At 42.0% G+C, this 22,771-nt stretch overlaps 1 protein-coding gene across 1 annotated transcript in view; it reads left to right on the top strand.

Annotated features, from left to right (window-relative positions):
* Nucleotides 1-1,395: 1,395 nt before the first annotated feature.
* Nucleotides 1,396-22,771, top strand: part of SLC9A2 (solute carrier family 9 member A2) — a 33,519-nt gene continuing 12,143 nt past the window's right edge. The window contains exons 1-5 of the mRNA XM_083843633.1: nt 1,396-1,702; nt 7,247-7,710; nt 13,037-13,287; nt 20,097-20,314; nt 21,596-21,798. Of these exons, the coding sequence (XP_083699759.1) occupies nt 1,411-1,702; nt 7,247-7,710; nt 13,037-13,287; nt 20,097-20,314; nt 21,596-21,798 (1,428 nt within the window). The 5' untranslated portion in view covers nt 1,396-1,410. The remainder of the gene's footprint in view (nt 1,703-7,246; nt 7,711-13,036; nt 13,288-20,096; nt 20,315-21,595; nt 21,799-22,771) is intronic.

Raw genomic sequence — 22,771 nt, forward strand, 5'->3', positions numbered from 1 at the left:
GTCTCACTGCTGGCTTTTGGTTTATTTGAGGTCAAGAAAGATATGCTTTTCCATAAAGGTGTGCAGAGTGGCATGCCATAAAGATTTTATTAGTTTGAGCTTTGGAATACCATATTACTCATAAGTGCTGAAGTTGTGAGTAAACCACGACCGTGATTCTATTGTTGCAGGAAAAATGGAAAGCCGGTGCTCAGCATTAGGCGAAGGAATACCAGCCTTGCTGAAACCTGTGACACATTTCCAGTGCCTTCTGCAGGAACAGCATTTTGCCAGTGACATGTTCAGTATCGACAACACACACGTATATATATATATATGTACGTATGTATTTATACACATATGTATATATATATATGTGTAAACACATTTATACTGTGTGTTATCAAATGTCTAATGGGGGCAACATGAAGATAACATATACATTCATATATATTATATGTTATATACTATATAGAATGTATATACGTACCTCATGTATTGTATTGCTATATACTATATAAAATGTATATAGGTATATATATACCTACACATCTACATATTTGTACAGAGTATGTTCTTCAAACTCTAAATTAACAGAATTTAACTCTTAATTTGCAGGAACTGAATGTCTTCTCTTATGCATTTAGCAGAAGCCCCTTTCCTGCATTTGATAATGGCAATAAATACACACATGTATATATATATATGTATGTATTTATGCACATACATATATGCGTATATGCATAAACATAGTTATACTGCATGTTGCCATATGTCTGATGGGGCAACATGCAGATAACTTGTATGTGCATATATATAATATGTTATACATTATATGTTATATATGTTATATATTATATAGAATGTATATATGTATACACGTAGGTGCATGTGTATATATGTATACATTTATACAGGTATATTTATACAGAGAACGTTCTTTTAACTCCAAATTAACGGAATTTAACTCTTAATTTGCCGGAACAGAATGTCTCCCCTGATGTGTTTGGCAGAAGCCCTTTTCCTGTAGTTGATAACGGCGATCTATAGGCATACGGGCTCACACGTGCGTGTATTTATAGAGATGCACATTGACACAGAGCGACTTCTACGCACGTACGGCTAAAATACACTCACTGGTGTGCGTGGAGGTGCACGCACACCGACCTAGGCGCGCACCCACAGGTGCCTACAGCGCGTCGCCCCCCTACCCCCGGCTCCCCGCCTGTCGTTCCCCCCGTGCGGGGCCCGCCGGCGCGCAGGGGGCGGCGCGGGGGGGAGCGGAGCCGGGTGCCGGGGCTCGCCCAGTGCCCGGCAGGAGGCGGAGCCGGCGGGGCGGCGGCGGCGGCAGGTGCCGGCGGCGGGATGGTGGCGGCGGCGGGGCCGTAGGGCAGCGGCGGCGGGGCCGGGAGCGGGGCGGCGGGGGGCGCCATGGGAGGGGGCGGCGGGGCCGGACACCCCCCGAGCCGCTGCGGGCCACGGCTGCTGCTGCGGCTGGTGCCGGTGCTGGCGGTGCTGGCGGCGGCGGGGGCGGCGGAGGCGAGCGCGGTCGCGGGGAGCCCGGCGCCCGACGGCACGGTGATGGGCGCCGGCACCCCGCCGAGCCCCGGCGGCACCGCCTCCGAGGAGACGCGGCTGCACGTCTTCACCCTGGACTACCCCCACGTGCAGATCCCCTTCGAGATCACCCTCTGGATCCTGCTGGCGTCCCTCGCCAAGATCGGTGAGCCCCCCCCCCCCCCCCCCCAACCCCCCTCACCACTACCCCATCCCTTTTCCCCTTCCCTCTTTCCCCGGGGGTCCCGGGGCTGGCGATGCTCCCGCGGCATGGACATCCCGGCGTGACTCGGTGGTGACAGCCGGAGGGACCGGGCTTGGAAAAAGGGTCGCGGAGAAGGGCGATGCCCCCCCGGCCCCGAAAGCAGCGGGGCCGGGAGTTCACTCAGCCCCTTCCTGCCTCGGTCGTCCCCGCTGTCATTTGAGCGCTTTCTCTTAAAATAACGCCGGCTATAATGACAGCTTCCTAACAGAACAACAGATCGATGGAAAGCAAATATTTATGAGGAAGCCTTCTCGTTGCGCTTTCCCACCGTTCACTCATGTCCCGTGAAAGATGAAAAATGCGGCGCCGAATGAGTGAGAAAGGCCACTTATTCCCTCATGTGGAAATTATTTGTATTGCATAGTTTTACTGTTTTGTGAGGTTTATATAGCATGTTTTTAATGAACTTTCTATGGCCCGGGCAGAAGAATAAGTGCAATATACTAATGTGAAGAATGTCAGGTAGAGGCGTCCTACAGAGCTATGTAAAAATCAGTAAAACTATAAATGATAAACTCTGTGTCTTCTTAACAAGAAGATAGCCTTAACGTCAGGGATAAAGCTGGGGGAGCCAAATAAAAAGGTGTACTCATACTCTGGTTATTTAAATCAGAAGCCAGACCTGGCAGCACAGATTTCAGTAAAAGCTCCAATCATAGTTTGACGAAACAGTTTGATACAACTTAAAACTTTGACTTCTGCCTGTGGCATTTAAATGGACCGTGTCATGTTATTTACGTATTGCAAGACAGGTAATTGAAATTCTGAAAAACCAAAAATTTGTGCTTACCTCCAGGACCCAGTTAGTGTTGAAATTGGAGGCCCGATCCCCTACCCCAGTAACTTGCTGTAGCTTCATTACTTTCCGCAGATTTATTATATGCTGCATCCGTTAAGGTTGCATGTATCTTAATTCATCAAATATGCTTTTTTAGCCTTGAGTATGTAATTAGGCATTTGCAGAATCAGGTTGTAGTTCAAATATGATCCTATCAAACATATCATGAACTGTTATAGCCAGAAAATACAGAGTTCGGTACAGAACTAATCTCAGCCGATTAAGTACTGCAAAATTGCTCTGGCTTCTGAGTCTAGATACAGCAAGAACTCTTGAATAATCTAAGACTAATGACAAAAGTTTATGTTTTATTAAAGATTACAGGCAATCCATTTGAAACATGTAAACACATACACACAATAATATATAGATTCTGCAGGACTGTGTACATTATAATTGTCATGATATTTTGCTAGTGTATAGGCATCTAAAAAGTAAAAAAAAGGGAGACTTGGCTACTTTTATTTCCCAAGCTGACTGCAGTGAAATAAATAGGCAGAGAGCATAAGTGAGGAGAAATGCCTATAATTTAAAAATGTTTTCATTTATACCAAATGAAAACCAATGTGGCTAATTGAGGGTGTTATCCTTGCTGTTACGAGTGTGCACTAAGCAATGAGGGCTGGATCCAAGGGAGGCCCTAGGTGTGGCAGCACTTGGCTCCACCACACCTACCTGCAGGGGCCCTGACTCCGGGACAGGAATTAGGAACATCCAGTTCTTGCTGCCGGAGCTCCTTTTGCACTCCCTTATCCAGCCACTGCATCGGGTCACTACACCTGCCCAGCGCAGACTCTCATCACTCCTAAGCCACATTCCCACAATGTTAATTTTGCATTCGCTTGTGTCCTCTTTGATAGGTAGCCCAGACAGCAGAGTTCTCTAACCACTGAGACACAGCAATGTTGGCTCTGCCACATCCTACTGTGTTTCTAGGATTGGGCCATTTCAGTTCAATGGGATGGAGAGGAGTTTCTCAGCCCATCTCTCTGAGCCTGTGAGAGAGGCTGCTCTCCCGTAGATTCCTTTCTCCAGCATTTCCTGCTGGGCAGCACAGGCATCTCACCCGTGTCATGCCACCTTGAGACTCACGCACTGCCCAGGAAACTTAGGTACTTAATCTGGCATCGCAAATTCCTTTCTGGGGCTAGGCACTGAGCGCTTACGCATGGCACTGCTGAACAGCAAACCTTTATGAGCAGAGCCCTAAGTTCTTCTCAGCTACAAGGAGCTCAGAAGATATGGCCAAATTTAATAACAGCTCTCACGGTGTGTGTAGGATCCCAAAGACAACTGTATCGCAGCACCTGCTTGGTGCCTAGTTGGAGCCTTTTTGAACAAATGTGATTTTGCAGAAGAGCAGTTTCATCGAAGCAGAAAGTTTCCAAGATGTGCTTATTGTTACAGATCTGAAAGGTTTTTCAGATCCTGTCACTGCAGACTAGGTTTAGAGAGAGCACAAAACATAGCATGAGAAAGGAAAACTTGAAGTTGTCAGGCAGAACTTAAGTTTTGATGAAGTACATTTTCACAAAGAAGTTAGGAACAGTCTGTGTATATTCCAAGATAAAACAAGAGCACATTTTGAAATGTAAGAACTTGCCTTGAACAGAATTGCTAATTTCTGGCTACTTCTAGTTATTTATTATCTTGCGTGGTGATACCACAAATGAGGTATGTTACTAACATGCCGATGGACTCCACCGGTGCTTTAGGTGGTATCCAGTGCACCCCAAGCATGCTGTGGTGCCTAAGCAGTGAGTCTCGTCTGCTTACTTCCCAGTTTTGCTGAATTCCTATGCCTCTAAACTTACAGAATGTTCTCTAACTCATCCAGATTCCCATTACTACGTTTAATCACAAATACATGATTAGAAGTGCTGCTTCTGGGAACCGAGCTGATATCCTTCCAACACTTCTTTCCTGAAAAAAGGTTTAAACTGTTCAGCACCTGAACTCAGAGTGCCCTTGGAAAACTCACACATAATCATAAGTACATGTCTCAATAGCATTTTCAGCATCAGAAAGCATTGGATTTCACCCAAGAAGTGGGAAACCAGGGCTCTAAGGACTTCCATTTTGAAGAATATTGAACTTGCACTTTAGGCAATGCCCAATGGCCTGAGGGCAAACATCTTCCATGCTTCCACTGCATAGTCAGGAGTCCAAAAACAAGCAGGGTCAGAGGAGGAGAAAGTAGCTATGGTCCTGGGTTCAGCATAAAGGGCCAAATAGTCATGTGCTGCTGGGGATCTGCTCCCAGGACACTGCGGGCAACATGGCTGTGGATCTGTCAGAGCAGGGAAGATGTCCCTCATCCTGCAGGACAGCTGTGCCTGAGCTGGTGTGCACTGGATGCCATCTCCTGGCTATCTGCCCGTAAGTGGGGAACCACAGCTTGTTCCTGAGATCACCTGTGAATGCCTTTCACGGAGGCAGGTAGTCTTTTAGGAGTTTTGATGTGGCTTACATGGATAAAAAGCACATTTAACATAGTTAAATATAGTAAACATAAGGAGCCCTTATGTTATCTTCAAGGATGAGGTAAAGTCCCAAAAGCTCTGAGAAGACATGAGCTTTCCAAACAGTGACTTGTAAAGGAAAAAAAAAAAAAAAGTTATATTCATAATAGACATTTCATTGCCTTTGTGTTAGAAGTGGCTGGGAGTTTTTTGTTTGTTTGTTTTTCACTGAAAGCAGTATTTATACAAATTCTCTTCTTTTCAATTTTTATTTAGAAAATTATTGAAGATACTTTTAGAAGACTTTTAAAAACTTTTCTTCTAGCAAAACCTACTTAGCCAGGAGAAACTTCAATCACTGCAATAGAAATTTTGGCATCCTGCCACTGCAGAAACTAAGGCAAACCATAAAATGTTTAAGTGGAAGTAGCTGAAAGGTGAAGAGTCAAGTGTCCAGAAGGCAATTCTTGTGTCTCCAGGGTCATTACCTATTCTGCCCATGCAATAGATTGGATATTGGTGATTCCTGTTTCGAGGAACAATGTGAATTTGGCAGTCCTTCTGACACATCACATAGGCTGTGTTTCTAATTTTTAAAAACTGTATTCATCCAGGGAGGAAAAAAAAAAAAAAAAAAAGAAGTTTGAGTTGCTCATTTTTAAAAGTAGCTTTAACAGTTATTGAATATGTAAGTAAAATTCTGTAGATTAAAACAGCTCCCCCCTTAGTCCTCTTAGTCCTTCTTAACCATTTGTTTTTCCTAACTATAAACTCAGGCTTTTTTTTTTTTTTTTTTTTTTTTTAACCTGGAAAAAATCTATGATGAGAGGGGAATTAACAAAATCAGTGTCACAAGATACAGAAACCTGGAACTGGTAAACTAGATGTGAACTATTCCAAGTTTGCACTAGTTTAACTGTTTCGACTACAGGTGTGATTTTTACTGAAATAGTTTTACTGAAATAGATGCCCGTTATTACCACACCCAGTGTTTCCGTGCAGCTCTCATTTAAAATAATTTAAATGCTTTTTAGTTAGGCAAGAATTGTAGGATCTTGTGGGTGTGGATAGTTTTCTATATAATTATGTGGGCCAAATATAGATAAGGAGGAGCCTGGAAAAGATTGGTATCGCCAGGACCTGGAATGTGACCTTGGTGCATACAGTTGGCCATTCCATTAGATTGGCCAAAGTAAGTTCCTTTGGAACATCTCCCATTCATCACACACACACACACACACACACACACACACAAATAAATAAAAAAATCACCTCTACAGTAATCAACTTCTAAAAGTAATCAGAATCTTTAAATCAAAACTATTTGGCTTTGAGAATTTTAGTGAGCTATGGAACAGTCAGTCTTTAAGTCGTCATTCAGAATTTTTTAATTCTTTTTGTTTTTTTTTTTTGTTTGTTTCAGTACTCTGCACAGTCTGCTTATGAGAGACTCTTGACACTACCATAATTCATATAACAGAGAAGAATGAGTATAATAGTACAGGTTGCAATTTATTGTTACTTCATGAAAAACACATGGTTTTTTTTTGTGTGTGTGAAATTAATTTGAAGGCTCCACTAAAATTAGAAGAATGTGTCTTGGAGTGCTCCTCATGGTCTCTAATGAAGTGACCGTGGGTGAGTGAATGCAGGTCAAATGTGCTAGTTCCCCTAGCTTTGAGACCCTAAAACACACCTAAAAATAAAATGAGTGTGTTTCTTAAGCTACTTTGTGAAGCTGTGCATGGAGGAAGGTGTGGTTACTTTGATTTTTTTTTTTTCTCTCAGGTGTAATTTGCCCTGTAAAAGTCTTTGGATCATATTTCTGGGGTATTCCACTTTATGTAAAAAACAAACAAACAAACAAAAAAAAACCAGTTTCACAAACAGGGCAATAGTTGTTCTGTTAGCTTGAAAATCTAGCTATTAAATTGATTCTCCACCAAATTAACTGAATTAACTGCTGTAGCTCACAAATTTACATTCACCTGTTGTAGTGGTCCATTTCAGTCTTTGCAATGAAAATGTACTTGCCCTGCAATTGCTGTTTGTTTACTATAGAGACTAAGATAACAGAATCCAGAATAGTCTTGGATTCTGTGCAAACAATTATTTCACTTTCTTGTGTTTGAATTTCCTTTGAAGGCTTTCATCTTTACCACAAGTTGCCCTCAATAGTACCTGAAAGCTGCCTCCTTATTCTGGTTGGATTGCTTCTTGGTGGCATTATTTTTGGAGCGGAGGAGAAGTCCCCACCTGTAATGAGCAGTGATGTTTTCTTCTTATATCTTTTACCACCGATTGTACTCGACGCTGGATATTTTATGCCAACTCGTCTTTTCTTTGAGAACTTCGGTACTATATTCTGGTATGCCGTGGTAGGCACACTCTGGAATGCCATTGGCATTGGGATTTCACTTTATGGAATTTGCCAAATCAGTGCATTTGGTTTGACTGATATCACATTGCTGCAGAATTTGCTCTTTGGCAGCCTCATTTCAGCTGTGGATCCTGTGGCAGTGCTAGCTGTTTTTGAAAATATTCATGTCAATGAGCAGCTTTACATCCTGGTGTTTGGAGAGTCATTGCTGAACGATGCTATAACTGTGGTAAGTTACTTGATAAATGATGAGTTGATAAAAATGATAAATGATTGTTTGCATGTCACTGTGTTATATCTCCTTGTATGTGTGTGGTTATTGCAGTTTGCTAAAACAGGGAAGTCAGTAAGTGCTAATGCATTTATGTAATTCTCTAAACTTTATGTTTAGAAACTATAATAGCCTAACTACAGCAGAGCAACACGTAATGGTAGCATATTTGCTCAAGTGATTTTACTACCTGACCTCTTTAGTTTCTGTATCTTTTAATTCTGTTACTTCCGTAATCCTAAACTGGAGGATTTCCTCAACTGCAGAAATGTCGTTGGGTGGGAGAGGGAAAAGGGCCAATGTGGAGTGTCCCTGCAAGTTCGCAGGGAGAACGGGCCAGTCACTGAGCTACCACAGGCACAGGATCCACTTGATGCTAGGCATTTGCATGTGCCTGTCCAGTTGGAACTGCACTGAGACCACCTATACATTTCTCCCAGGCTACAGATGAGATAGGACAGCCACCCGGAGGTAGCCGTTTCTAATCATTAACTAGCTGAACTGGCTTTGTGGTGCTGACCTGAAGACAGCAATCTGCAAATTCCGCTAACACCCCCAATGCCCCTCGTTTGTACCTGATGACACCATGTCTGGAACATTACTTCCATTTAGTCATGCCTAACTTGAAACCCTGCCCATGTTAACTATGTCCTGGCATACTTTCTGTTTTCTAAGCAATGGAAATCCATATTTTTTTTTTATATTCCAGAAGGATCATGAATGTACATGAATTGGGTCTGCACCATCCCTGTCTCTGTCACTGGCATCTTATCTGCTGTCCCACTCCATGCAGAACTGTCCTTTGGTTTTCTTCCTCTCTAGGACTTTGCCTCATCTGCTTAACACATGCATTTCTCAAATATTTAATCTGAGCCTTGATACCAATTGTTTCTTGTGTGCCCATACTGTTTTGTTCTCCTAGGCTTCATGTTTTACCTGACTCTGCTGCTATCCAGTCAGCTGAATCACATCCCCTTGCATGGCCTTGCCTTAGAGCCTAACTTTTTGCATTAGCTTACAGCTGAAACTACCTGTTCTGACTAATCTGTTACCTAAAGCAGTCGTGGAAAACAGTGGGTGTAAATACCATGTTTCAAATAACTTGGCAGTTTAGCCATGGTTGTGTCTTGTCGCTATTCACTCTTAATGACCACTCATGCAAGGGAATTCTTTCCATATTATTATTATTTAAGGGGAAAAAGGGCTACTTTTATGTTAATATAAAGGTTTTTCTTCTTGACTTTTTTTCCAGCTGAAATTGCTTTTTCTAATCACAAAATCAATCACCTTTCCACTGGAGCAGCAGTTAATCCAGTTTTGCTAGCAAAACACTGCATCCTGATGGCGGATGTATTTGTGTGTGACATGGCAGATTACTTCAAGGCACCGTTTTTATAGGCACTGGCATGGCAATTAAATAACCATGATTTGCAGCTTTCCTGTAGACATCATTATAGCCTTCTTTAGGGTCCTTTCTCACGCACTGCCTTCCCAAACACCCCAGCACGGGGGGAGCTACTCTGAGGAGCCTGTAGGGCCAACTGAGCATATGGCACTGGCCATACATATATTCATGAGGGAGTGAAAGGGATTTGGAGTGTGTTTGGTCTTACTTCCCAGCTATTATTTGGAGGTGGTACTTGGCAGCAGACCAGGTGGTTTCCGCATGCTAAGCACTGGTCTGCTAATGGCTCCCTGTTATGGTTTTGCACACCTGCAATCATGTGCTTAGACTTAAAACATGACCTAGGCCATCGCATGAGTTCTCTGTGGGGTGTGCTTAGTGGACTTTGCCTCCTGTCCCCACGGAAGTGCTGCCAGAGTAGTTCTTGCTGCAGTGTGGTCAGGGTAGCATGGGTGCCTTCAGTGGGATGTGGGGATGGGGTGGGAGGGATGTTGAAGTCGGGCTGGCCATCAGTGTGGACTGCCCAATTCCTGCCTGCAGACACCAGCCACTAAACCACAAAAGTACCACAAAACCCGGGGGCAACACAGACAGGCAGTGCAGTACAGTGTGACTTCAGTAACCATGCTTTCTAAATACTTTAAGCCCTTCTTCCTGCTAACCTGCTTGCACTGCCAGGCTGTTCCTAATAAAAGCTTTTCTTTTGTTAGGAATCTCAGCTCTGCTGTGCTTCTCAGATGATCTTGCATTCCTAATAGGTTTCATGATAGGCCTGTGCATTTGGATGATCCATTTATCCTGCTGGTGGGATTTCTGAGCTTGAATTTGGCTGAAGGCAATGTTTGCCAGTCAGCTGTAGTGCTTCTCATTCGGGGTTGGTGCTTTACCAGCCTCCTGGGTCAGTGACAACTACCATGATAATACTAAACGGCAAGATCACAAATGAAGCAGAGTGTTAGCAGTTCAAATTTCAGTCCTGGGCTTAAAATCACAGAGACGGAGCTAGTGTCATTGCAATAATATTATTCCCTTGTTAGAAAACATTGCAGAAGTACTCTGTATTCTGCCTCTACTGAAAACATTATTTTAGAGTGCTTTAGAGTAATTTCAGAATTAAAAACTAATAACTGAGAACTGATGAAAATAAGCAATTAGCGTCTAGGAGGAGCAGAGATGCTCTGAGACATGATTAAGAAAGGAGACATGATTAAGAAAAGATTGGTGACTGATATTATTTGTTGCAACCTTCAGCGAGTTCAGCTAAAGGATGTTGAGTAAATGCAAATCTTGAACTTGAAAAAAACCGGTTCTCATACCAAAAGCATTGCAAAATGTGTCTAGTGTTGCTGTTGTTTAACTCACCTGAAAGCTTAAAGAGAGCTGTAAAACTGAACTACCTGTAGAGTAAAAGGGAACTGAACCTGATTATGATCTCATGTACAGTAGTGCAGATAAAGAACAATAAGAACAAGATTGAAATTGTATTTGTGACATTCCATAGTGCTAGCTGCTGCTTCTAGCACGGCAGTCTGGTTTTGAACCATGAACATTGCTTTTCTTCCTTCAAATAACTTCTGGCAACAGACTCAAGATTTGTAGGGATATCTGATGGAACCAGGCTCCGTTCGATTTGCAGTGTGAGTACTTTGCTGTGAAGATGAGGTGATGTTGCATGAGGAGGTCACAATTACATGCTTCTTTACAAGTGGCTCTCAGTGGCCTTACCTCAGAGACTTGCCATACATATACATATATTTATATAGTTTTGAAAATGTAAAACAATTTGACACCACTTAAAGAAAATAGTCATCTTCCATAATACATACGAAGGGACTATTCTACAAGGTCAAATTCTGTAAATGTCTTGAAGAATAACGCAACCCTGGGTCACAAGTCACAAATACCAAGAAATAGCTTAAGGAAACTCCTCTCCTTGCTTGACACAAAACAGCAGTATTTTTTCTTCAGCCTGTGATTTGGAGAGCCCTGGGAGTCTGTGGACTGGAGGGTCTTTTTTTTTTTTTTTTTTTTTTTGGGTGAAAAATAAAGGCACAGCTATTGTCAGGAGGCTTGATTCTGTTATGCTTTTCTCCATGCAAATTCATAAGGTCCACAAATTAAAACAGGTTGAAAAATACAGGAGCATATGCCATTACTTTCCTTTCCTGCACGGGACACAGTAGCAAGGAACAGGGCAAAAAAAGGCTGGTAGTCTGCCTCAGAGCAGCAAGGTGAATGGGTTTGCCGAGGTGAAAAATGACACTTCTTCCCATGTGGACTCATCGTGAGGGTATCGTTCTTAGGAAATGAACAGTTTGTGCTCCTGCTCTTGCCCTTTTTGTTGCTTTGTAATGAAAATCAGAAATTACCGGTGACCCTGCTATGTTTGATTTAACCTTCTTTTTTTTCATGCTTGCACTGGAATATATATTTTTTTCTTTTCTTTTTCAGTTCTTTCCTTTCACTTAGCCTAAAGGACCCCTAATAGCCCATGTCTTCGCATTAGTCTTTAGTGAGGACTTTTACCTGTGTAAGACCTCTCAAATTTTGGCCAAGAAGAGCTGTACAACTTTCTTTCTGTCATGTGAGAGAGAACAAGACTGCAAAGGTGACAAATCCCTCCCAGTATTCAAATACCTACATTGTTGGCACAATGCAAGTACTGATAAAACATTGTTCTCTCAAATAGCATTTCTGATAGAGAAACCTGTCTGGTCTACTAAGAAGCCCAGAAAGAAAGCAGAGGTTTAACTCCTATAAACTGTCCAAGCTGCCTGGCCTGGTGTTTGTTATGACCAAGGTGGCTTAAACTGTGACCCCAGTTTACACTTCTGGCTTAGATGCATTCTGTAATAGGAGTAGGACCAAGCTTTGGGCTGGGCAAGGAGACCACATAGCCATCATGGTATCGCATGGCTGGGAGCACACATACAATGAATCTGCAAGAGGGGAGACCGTTTAATATTTCTTTAGGAGTGACTGATTCCGTTGTTGTCTTTTAAGTAGCAATTAGCATACTGAATGTTAGAGAAATTTGGACTTTATATCATTCTGTTTCCTGCGTAGAACAAAAAAGATTTCTGGCCAAGAAAATATAAAAATCTCATTGACCTCATTTGTTTAGGAGGACTGTTGTAAAAACTTTGAAAACGAAACTGGGCAAATAACATGTTAAGAGGTCTTCTAATGGAAATTAAATCCAAATCTCTAGAAATAATCTCAAATTTGAAAAGTCTTTAAATCATTGGATTCCTAACAGTTAGAAGAGAAAGACCACTTCATGGATATGCTATGTTTCTTGTAATCTTTGGGGTGGTCACAGTCCATCTCCCCCATGCCAGACAGATCTATGGTCTAATTCAGTGCTGCAGCTCTTGGTGTCCTATGTAGCTCAACCACGGTTGAAAATAACATGAATTTTCACCAATTATGAAGCTGTATTTTTTCCTTCTCCTTTTTTATTTCTTTGCTTCTGGGGAAAATCTGAAATAGCCATTTGAGGGGAAATTAGAAGCTCTGCAAATGAATGAGTTTAAAGAAAATTTAGGTGGAGCTTTGGACAGGTCTTTGAATCAGCCTGGTAAGGAGTCCAATCATGACTATGCTCCTGGCCTGCAGAATGATGTCAGTTGAGACATTGCAGTCTTTTGTCTCCATTTGCAAAAATGGGAATAATTGTATTTACCCTTCCTTGTATATCTCCCTGATATTTGTGGAGGACAAGTAATATGTCAGAAGTAAACAGCAGCATATCTCAAAAGTGTGTTCAAGATAGATAGAGAAATACAAAGTCCAGCATTGAATCAGAGGAACATGATAACACAAAAGGAAATTAAGAAGAATTCAGAAACATGATGTGCTTTTTTCTTTTTCTCATAGGTCCTGTACAATTTGTTCAAGTCTTTCTGCCAGATGCGCACAATTAAGGTTATTGATGTATTCGCTGGAATTGCTAACTTCTTTATAGTGGGGATCGGTGGAGTATTGATTGGAATCCTTTTGGGATTTGTAGCAGCCTTTACCACCCGTTTCACCCATAAAATCCGAGTGATTGAGCCACTCTTTGTCTTCCTGTACAGTTACTTGTCATATATAACAGCTGAAATGTTTCATCTCTCGGGCATCATGGCGTAAGTACCCCAACCTTCAACCTATAGCACCCAAATAAGAATGCCAAAGGGAACTGCAGAGAGGACCAGATTTTGCAAACTCTGCCATATGGCCTCATTCCACTGTGCATGGCAGCAAAGCTGGCTTGAAGATTTCCGGCCTCTCCCCTCCTGCTTCCATCCCATTGTCTCAGCTTGCCACCACACCAGCTGTGTCACTAAAACTGCCCGTGGCATCACACCATAAACCATATCTTTGAAACGTTCCAAGTTAAAAATAATCCCTTGTATTTTTGGTGGGGTTATTCATAACCCAGATCGGTTGGTGACCCAAGTCCTCATATGACCCTGCCACCAGTCACAAAGGCATGGCTCAGGGGTGGCACAGAGTGACGTGGGGGCAGCAGTGGCCGGCAGGGAGTGGGAGTGGTGGCTGAGAACCTCATGAGCTGGCTTCGCTGCTGATGCCAATGTATTGTGAAACTGCATCTTCACACAGTCATGTGAGCAGCCAGTAAATGCCATTCAACGAAGACAATGCATGTATCATCTAGGCAAACTCCTGCTGGATTACAAGTACAGTAAGGATTGGATGAATGTAGGATTTGCAGAATCTAGTCCTATGGTAGTATAACACCTTAGTTTAATATATTCATACATGTGCCTGTGTATTACAAGGCTGTCTGCGTACATCATTATGTACAAAAAACATTATTCTTCCCACTGCTAACATACAAAAATATTTTCCCTCCCTGGGTTTTCACTCCTGGGCTTCAGTAAAGATAGAGTACGGACTCTCACTTGGTGCTGTTTATACTTTAGCAACCTCAACTTTAGAAAGAGCCTTTATGACACCTGATATACGGTTTTCTTTGGTTCCAAGTAATATTTTTAAAGGCTGACCTTCCTTAATGACTTTGTATTGTTCTAGTGGCAAATGTGAGTCATTCAAGCATTAGAAGCATAGCTTTTTTTGAAAGCTCATATGTTACTTCTGAGTACCACTGATACTTGATAATACCTCATTTGATGATTATGGTTTAAGAAAGTGAAGATAGGTTTGATATTGTAGTCCTGTCAGTATAAGGTTTTCTGGGGCCAGGAAGCAATTTACAAGGAAACTCGTAGCTGATGATTTCAGTAGTATAAAAATAGAAATACGCCATGAAACGAGAAGGGTTAGTACTTTAATATAAGTAAAGATGTAAAGATTACATGGGTTTCTTTCTCTGATATGAGCCTAAATAAAGTAACATATGCATCCACTTTGACCGAGTTCATAAATGAGCCATCTCTTTCCCTAGCTTCTATTCATAGCATTTGTGTGGTTTCTAGTTTCCTCCACTTCTTAAGTCAAATGTCCTTGACATCCTATGATCAGATACTTAAAGGACTTCTAAACTAAAAATGTGTGGCTAAACTGTGCATGGAAAAAAAAATGTATCAGTGTGCATGAAAATACTGAATTGGACATTCTGCATCCAGGATAAAATGGAAAGAGCACCATGGGTCTGCTGGTGGGTAAGTGGAACTGGTGTATGCCAGTGCCTGGAACCAGCACAACATTGCTTCACATGGCACAAGTAAACTATTTGTTTTTATTCTATTCTATTCTTTTATTTTATTTTTATAATGGCATCGTCTGAGTGGGTGCAAAACAGTAGAGGAAACATTGAGGATTATTTTGTTTGTTTGTTTGTTTCCCTCCAACAACACAACAGAAAACAAGTTATCTTTAAAATGTCCTATATGCGTTTTGACTCTGTATTTGTATCTGAGCTGTATTTGTATCAGCTGAGGGAGCTGGATACCTCAGTGGCACAGGTGGGAAGGAGGAGGGCTCTCTGCAGAGGTGTAGACTCTCTGCTATCATGAGACATATAGCATGCCCCCACCCTGCAGGGGGGCCTTACAGCTCCTGTAATCCCCACATCACCTTGGAGTAAATCTTACCTCACGCTCTTTGTATTTCATTAGGCTCCGAGCTAGGGAGAATCTCTTGCCCTGTGTCAGAGCACAGCATGCACCAGTACTGAGCCCCTTGCCACGTTTTGCAGCAAGTGATTCATGTCACGATGACTCTGTTCTGACTTCAAAGGCAGCCCTGCTCTGAGCAAGCAGCTGGACCAAATGACCTTGGGGTGCCCCTCACAACCCAGCTCGTTCAGTCGTTACATGATTCTGTGGCCATTTGCAGTTCAGCTCACAGGGAAAGGTCCATATTTGCTTGAGTCTGCTGAACTATTGATTCCCTCTTCCTTCATAACCAGGTTCTTAAAGATACTCCACAAAGCCTTGCAGGTACACACTGTGCCACACTTCAGGCACAGGACATAAGCAGGAACGTGCAGTGTTATTGCATTAATAAGATTTTTGCATAAATATTATGACACACAGACTGCCTCCTTTCTGTGCAAGTAGAAATTTGCTGCCAAAGGAGCAGAGGGGAGTAAGAGGTGCCCTCTTGTCCCTCCCCTGATAAGTCTGTGTATTCACCCTGGGGACAAATGATTTGTGAAGCATCCATGTGAAAACCCTGCACTGGGTTACTCAGCTGAAATAGCTCTGGGACTGAATCACCCTGCCAGCTGCTGTGTCCAGAAGGAGAGGAAGGAGGTCCTCCTGTAATTAGAGCCTGGCTTGCATCAGATTCACGGGTGTGAAAAATACAGATGTGAATCTGAATGTTATCTGCTTGGTTCCATTTGTAATTATAATACTGCATTTGCTGCTTTTGCTGCTTCTAATTTCTTATAAAGGCTGTGAAGCAGCAGAACTTTTTTTTTCTTTTTTTTTTTTACTTTTTTTTTTTTTGCAACAGTGAATTAGCAGTCTGAAAGGAACAAACATTGAAACTACTGTAAATTTAGTAGGTCAAGGAAACATGAGGATTGAACCCAGTGGCCTAGTTTATTTCAGTCATGACAGAAACTCTACTGTTTGTGCAGGAGAATTTCTATTCTTCAGAGGCACAGAAAGCTGCAGGTTAATTGCAATTAACTGTTTTTTCCCTCCTTTTCTTGACGAAGGCAACTACTTCAGGTCACAGAAATGGAAGCTAGAAGTAATGTGTGAGGATAAGAAATGTAAAATAAAACATACCTAAGCTTTTCATTTGATCAAGATGACAGTAAAAATTTAGTCTATGAAAAACATCTTATAGTGATCTACATAAAATCTTAATAAAAATTTAAAGGATTTGCTTTTATATTGAATCTTAAAGGATTTGATTTTATATTGTATTCTAACACTCTTATCTCCATACCATTTTCAAATTGAAGAGACTTCAATTGGATTTTTTTTTCTAATGTAGATAAATATTCTGAAGAGATACCAGATTCATAAAATAAACAATGATTTGCAGTGGAATAGCATTTATCTGAAGAATAAGAGTGAATCAGCTCAGCTGATGACACTAATTGGATGAATGCAAAATGTGACTGAAAAGGATATTTTATATAGGAGTGTAGTCCCTTTAAATTCTTGTGGTGGTTAAACATGATAGGTGTTTTAAATTACACCTTGTAAAGATCACGATTAATCTGGTGGCAGATTCTTATCAGACATCTATTTACAGTGTCTCCATTACCTCAGGATCCAAAAACAAACTGTGTCCGGTGTATGCTTCCCTACTCCCCAAGCTACAGGGCTTTCCTAAATTACTATAATCACAAAAACTATTTATTTTAAGAGGGTAATAAATAGCACTGAGTGTTTCGTTTTGTCTTTGAGGCAGACCTGACAGCCATAATGCGTCAGGCAGTAAGCTGCAGCTTTGAGACCCTGAAAAGACCGTGTGTCTATAAGGGTCTGTTTTGCAGCCTGCCCATGGCATTCTTACTAGATTGCCCTTTCTGCCCCTGCATTTGCACCAGTGCCGTCTCTGCTGTGTGTACAATCGATTGGAGGTGGTGAGGATGTGACTGAATTGCTATACCTGGGCAGATAAGCTGTGCCTTCACAGGAGAGCTGTCATGGGCCGTGACATAACCTGAGATATCTGTAGGTCTATCAGTGCAGTCTGTGGCTTGACAACAGCTGATTTGACCCTGAATATGAGAGTTCTGGAGAGTGAATGTGATAAGTAGAATTGAGACCCTTCTTCACGTATACTTTAGAGGTTGGTCATTTGTAAACTGAAGAACCTGGCAATGTTTGCCAGCTCCCAGGCTTGGGTGTGTGTCCTGGCCAAGTCATCACTCCATGTCAGGACAAAATCATTCATGGCCCAGGTCCTCTCCCACTTTCTTCCTGAGATGTGCAGGCATGTGTAATGTGGGATCTCTGACAAGTCCCTAGTTTGGGTAACTGTAAAATCAGAACGAGGAGGAGTCTGTGCTGGCAAAAAATCAGGGCCTCGGTTGTCCTAGTCATGCTTAAACTAGAAATGTTACGTAAGCAACTGAAAGTTGCAAGGAGGAAGGTTGCATACTCATGAAATCTGCATCGTTTCATTTGTGCTGGATCCCATGTAGCCATGACGAAATCTGCTTCCCAGAGAGCACACTAGTCTTGGGCCACAGAGGATCTTTCTGTTCAAGACCATGGTGAAATCAGCTGACAATGAGAGATAGCTGACCGTTATGTTCATACTAAATGCAGGTGAGGACCTGGGACAGTTTTTATCAAGCTTTCCTTCTACTCAGTCTTGAGGTTTGGTTAGGGGTGGAGCTAGTCCTTGGATAGAAATGGCCATTTTGTATTGTGCAGACTAGATCTGCCTCTGTATCACCGAGTGTAGTTGTACAGAAATCTAGAGCGAAGGCCAAGTTAGGTGCACTGTTCTTTTAACACCTATCCACTTACCTTTCTAAGCCACTACAAGCAACTGTCCCCATATCAGACCCTCTTCCCTGGCTTTTATTCACCCTGATATGCCTGCACTTTTCAGCAGAGGTAAGAGGAGTAGTCTGTGCCCTCTCCCAGTGATGTCCCAGGTTCACATGGCAGACCTAATGCTTCCCAGTCACTTTTGGGGCTGTGGACGTGTTGGTTGGGTCAGAGATCTAGAACTACATATCACATTGTGGTCATTGTCCTCCAAAACGGGTCATGTTGGCTCCACATAAGAGAAAGAAACTTCTGGACAAAACTAACTTTAATTAAGTTATTTAATTAAAGAAATGTTTTCCGAGTCTACCAGCCTCAACTACAGCCTCAGTCTCTGTTAGGGACAACCTCTTGCAAAATTTTAAGAAAGTTTTTTTTCTGAGGTCCTTTTGAAGTTACTACTAATTCTGATATTAAAAAAAATAATAATAATGAATCCCTTCTTTTAGAGGAAAGAATCTAGACATGTTTATTCCAGTCAGTAGGCTTGTTCTGAGTTTTCCCTCTGCCTTCTTTTCCGTTTGCACTTACAGTCAGGGACAACTGAGTTGTTCAGAGATGGGACTCTCAGCTTGCAGTGAGAATGCAGAATTAGATTTTCTTCACTGGAATATGCATGAGACTTGAGGAAACATTCCTCAGCTTCTTTCCAAGGAGGGTCTGGAAAACTTTTGATCTTCTTCCTTCATGAGAGAGAGCAATGTGGACATTTCAGTAGGAGGAGATATCCCCTGTGTTGGCAAATAGTGTTTACAAACTGAAAGCTGGTGGTACTGGGGCAAGTAACCATGGGATAAGTCCTCGTGGGCTATATTCAGAAAAGCAACATAAATACACCTCTCTCTCACTCTTTAGGTTTAGTCTATATCATTTGACTCAGAATCAATGCATGGTTGTGTATAATATTGTTTTTAACTGGGAAATCAAAAAAGACATTGCTGCAGGGAGGGAAGACATGCTTTTGCCTTAGGTAAAAGAACTAAGAACGACAGCTGTTTCTCAACTCATCTTGCACTGGTTGCCCACCTTGATGATTATTAGGCAATTCAGACTGTGCTTCCCTACTCCGAGGCACCACTTAGAGGTTATCTTCTAGCTAGAACTGCTAAACATCTTTAAGACTGAAGACTTTGCAGCTGAATAGTCTCAGTCATCCCTGCACTGTGGGGATACATCACCATCCTGAGCAAATGACGTACAGCCAGTAATGCCATTCTTTGCTTTGCTCTTCCTGCTAATTAAGAGTCTGCATTTACTAACAGGCCTAGAGGAAGGACCTGTAGACATAGTAAGCCCTGTCTGTTCTCTCACATATCAGTAGAGATGTGCATTTCATTCATTTGTGAGTGCTTTATATGTGCAACAGCACCAGCATGATTTCTGGTTGTGTTTTTTACTTCTGAAACCGTGGTCAGCTCTGTGCATACACAAAACAAGCAGAGTCCTAGAGTGGAGGAGAAGTTTTTTGTAGCTTACTGCTTGCTGCTTACTTTGCCAGGAAAGAGGAGCTGGCTACTGTCACTGCCGTTGCAGGGGGAATGGTTTGGTGGGGAAACTACTTATGGGAAGGGAGTAAAGTCCAGCCCCAGGGCCTAGTTTCCATCCTGTCTGTTGATGTCTGAAGGACATCTGTCTGATGCTCTTCAGCAGCAACAGGAGCAGCAGTCCCAGTTCTCTAGGGCTGCGCTTGGCTCTCCTCAGCTCTGCCTCTCTTAAAATACACAGTTTGAGTGACCTTGAACAGATCACATGGATTTAGTATGTGAAAAAACTCTCCATATACTGATGTCTTCTCAGAAAACTTCCCACTGTGGGGAAAAAAAAATCCCATGCCCCAAGCTGGAGGTTCACTGAGTCCATAACTTTGACATTTAGTGGTGGTAGAATAAGTCGTGCTTTGCACTTTAAAGAGGACTATGGAAAAGTGGATAGTATTCTGTAGAAATGAGAGAGGGTAGAAGAAATCATACCAATGATACAGGATTATGTTTGCCTTTCAGGATTACATCTTGTGCCATGACCATGAATAAATATGTGGAGGAAAACGTTTCCCAGAAATCCTATACAACGATAAAGTATTTTATGAAGATGTTGAGCAGTGTCAGTGAGACCTTAATCTTCATTTTCATGGGAGTGTCCACAGTTGGGAAGAACCATGAGTGGAACTGGGCCTTCGTTAGCTTCACCCTCCTTTTCTGTTTAATATGGAGGGCACTGGGTAAGCAAGTCTCAGACTGCACGTCGTGTTCTTTAAAAGAGAAAACTCCTACCACTTTTCCTCTAGCAGAAAATGCCAAAATTTAGGCAGAGTCCCATCAGCTTGTGGAATTGTCTTCTTATTTATAATGTTTTCTAGATCTCGGGGTCAGCTTCCACCTTTTCCCAGAACAGAACCTAAACATCAGTTTGGTCTTGATCTTGCCTATCTGAAAGCAGAAGCAGTAGGCGTGGTAATCAGAGTACATATATCTAATTACACATTTATTTACAAATAAACCATTTTTACTTAAAAGGATGATCAGTTCTGCAACAATAAAAAGATTTTGTTTTTGTTTTAATGCTTACTAGGCTTGTGTTTTTCCCCATCATTGACGTTAATAGCATCAAAACAAGAAATGCTATATTGGTAGTGCTTTCAGGCATATGATGTGAGGAAAGTGCTTGACCCTGCTGCGTTTGTAGTATTAGCTCTTTTTCGTTTACCTTGATACCAAAGTAGATGTCAGGTTCATAGGTCTTCAATCTCGTTTTGCTTTGGCCCATCTGTGCATACGAGCAGTTCCTGTTCTGGACTGCCTCCTCACTCCTGCTTCTAGCTCCCAAGTCTCCCTTCGCTGCACAGATACGGACTATTTTCCCTCCACTACACGTAACCCCACAATTAATATCTTATACTGAAAACCATCCTGACTGCCCCTCAGCTCAGGGCCCTTAGGCTTGCTCCCTTCACCTGCCTTTATGCCTTTACTCCAGCCTGCCCCATGTCTGGAGCCTGTGCCTTTGGTACACCCCCATTCACTGATATCTTCTCGTTCCATCCCCAGTCCTCCATCCTTTCTGCCTATTACAGTAAAATTAAGAGATTGACTAGGATTTTGCAGAATTCAAAGCACAGATTTGACAAGGCAATGTGTTCAAAAGCACTTTAAATCCCATTTAAAAATATAATTTAGGTGTCTCAGTCTATACTGACACAAGAATTATTGCTACTTTAGAGGGGCATAGTGGCTGTCTCATGGCTATCAATTAGGTGCTTCAGGTCCTAAATCCAGCTGACCTGAGGTGGATATGTTTAAGACAATGCTCCTTGGGAATTAAAAATTTTTCCTCTTTGGTGTTTTCGAGCTGCTATATAACTTCTAATTTCATCTATAATGAGTAAGGAAGAAGCAAATAAAGGTGTTTCAAAACAAATATTAGTATTGTAGGGGATTTCCATGCAATTTTAATTTCCTTTTTTTATTTTTCTCTTCTTTGTATTTCCATTTTTTTTCTTCAGGTGTTTTTGTTCTGACTCAGATCATTAATGTGTTCCGGACAATTCCTCTCACTTTTAAGGACCAATTTATTATTGCTTATGGTGGCCTCCGAGGAGCTATTTGTTTTTCACTTGTGTTTCTGCTTCCTTCTACTGTGTTCCCCAGGAAGAAGTTGTTCATCACTGCCGTTATTGTGGTGATATTCTTTACTGTTTTCATTCAGGTAACGCCTTTCCTCTTCTGGATCTTTTCTTTCTCAAATATGTTGCAAATAAGAAGTGGGTAGAAAAACAGGTGTCTTAAATTACTGGAAGGAACATACTTGAAGGAACATACTTCTGTATTGCTCCATGGTCATACTTACAAAAAAATATGCTATGCAGTCAGCAGACAGGTAGCAAAAGTATGCCAGATATTAAGTACTTATGCGAACATGTAAGTAGCATTAAGCATTTAAAACCCTATGAGGTTGTAGGGGGGGAGGGGGACGAGCTGCTACACAGGAGATTGTTAGCGTAACTGTTAATTAAACTGAGGTTTAGACTGGCCTTTGAAGGATTGTAAAGTGAATGAGGAAGGAGCTGGCAATTCCTCCTCTATAGGGAAATAGAAGCACAGGGCCTCTGAGGGTCTCTAGTCCAGCCCTATGCCCACAACAGGGCCACCTGCAAGAGCTCGATCAGGTTGCTCAGGGTGATGGCCAGTTGGGTTCTGAGTATCTGCATGGAGATCCCCCAGCCTCTCTGGGTACCTGCTCCAGGGTTCGACCATCCTGGACAGATGAGGCTGATGAGATGGAACTCCTCAAAGGATGGTTCCTGGCGATGATTTTGTTTAATATTCTTGTTATTGACCATGACATAGGAGCTTTTTGGTGCTATGGTTTTTGATGACAGACCTCGGAAGGTGACAGCCTTATGGGGTAGCAACTAGGAAAAGGAGAGCGAATAGGGACCAATATGATAGAAATAGAATGAAATTTAACAGGAGTAAGTGCAAATGTGTTCTTGCAAGGACTTTCTTACTAAGGAGTTCTCTTATGAAATGGGGACCTTTCATTCTGAATTAAAAAATAGGGAAAAAGACATAGGTGTACTGATTGATAATGGGGTGGGGTTTAAGCCACCAATGCAATACGTACAGAAGAAAGGCAAATGTGATCTCAAGACATACTGAGACAGGTATTTCCAGGAGAA

This window comes from Anser anser (assembly GCF_964211835.1).
Source record: "Anser anser genome assembly, chromosome: 1".
NCBI lineage: Eukaryota > Metazoa > Chordata > Aves > Anseriformes > Anatidae > Anser > Anser anser.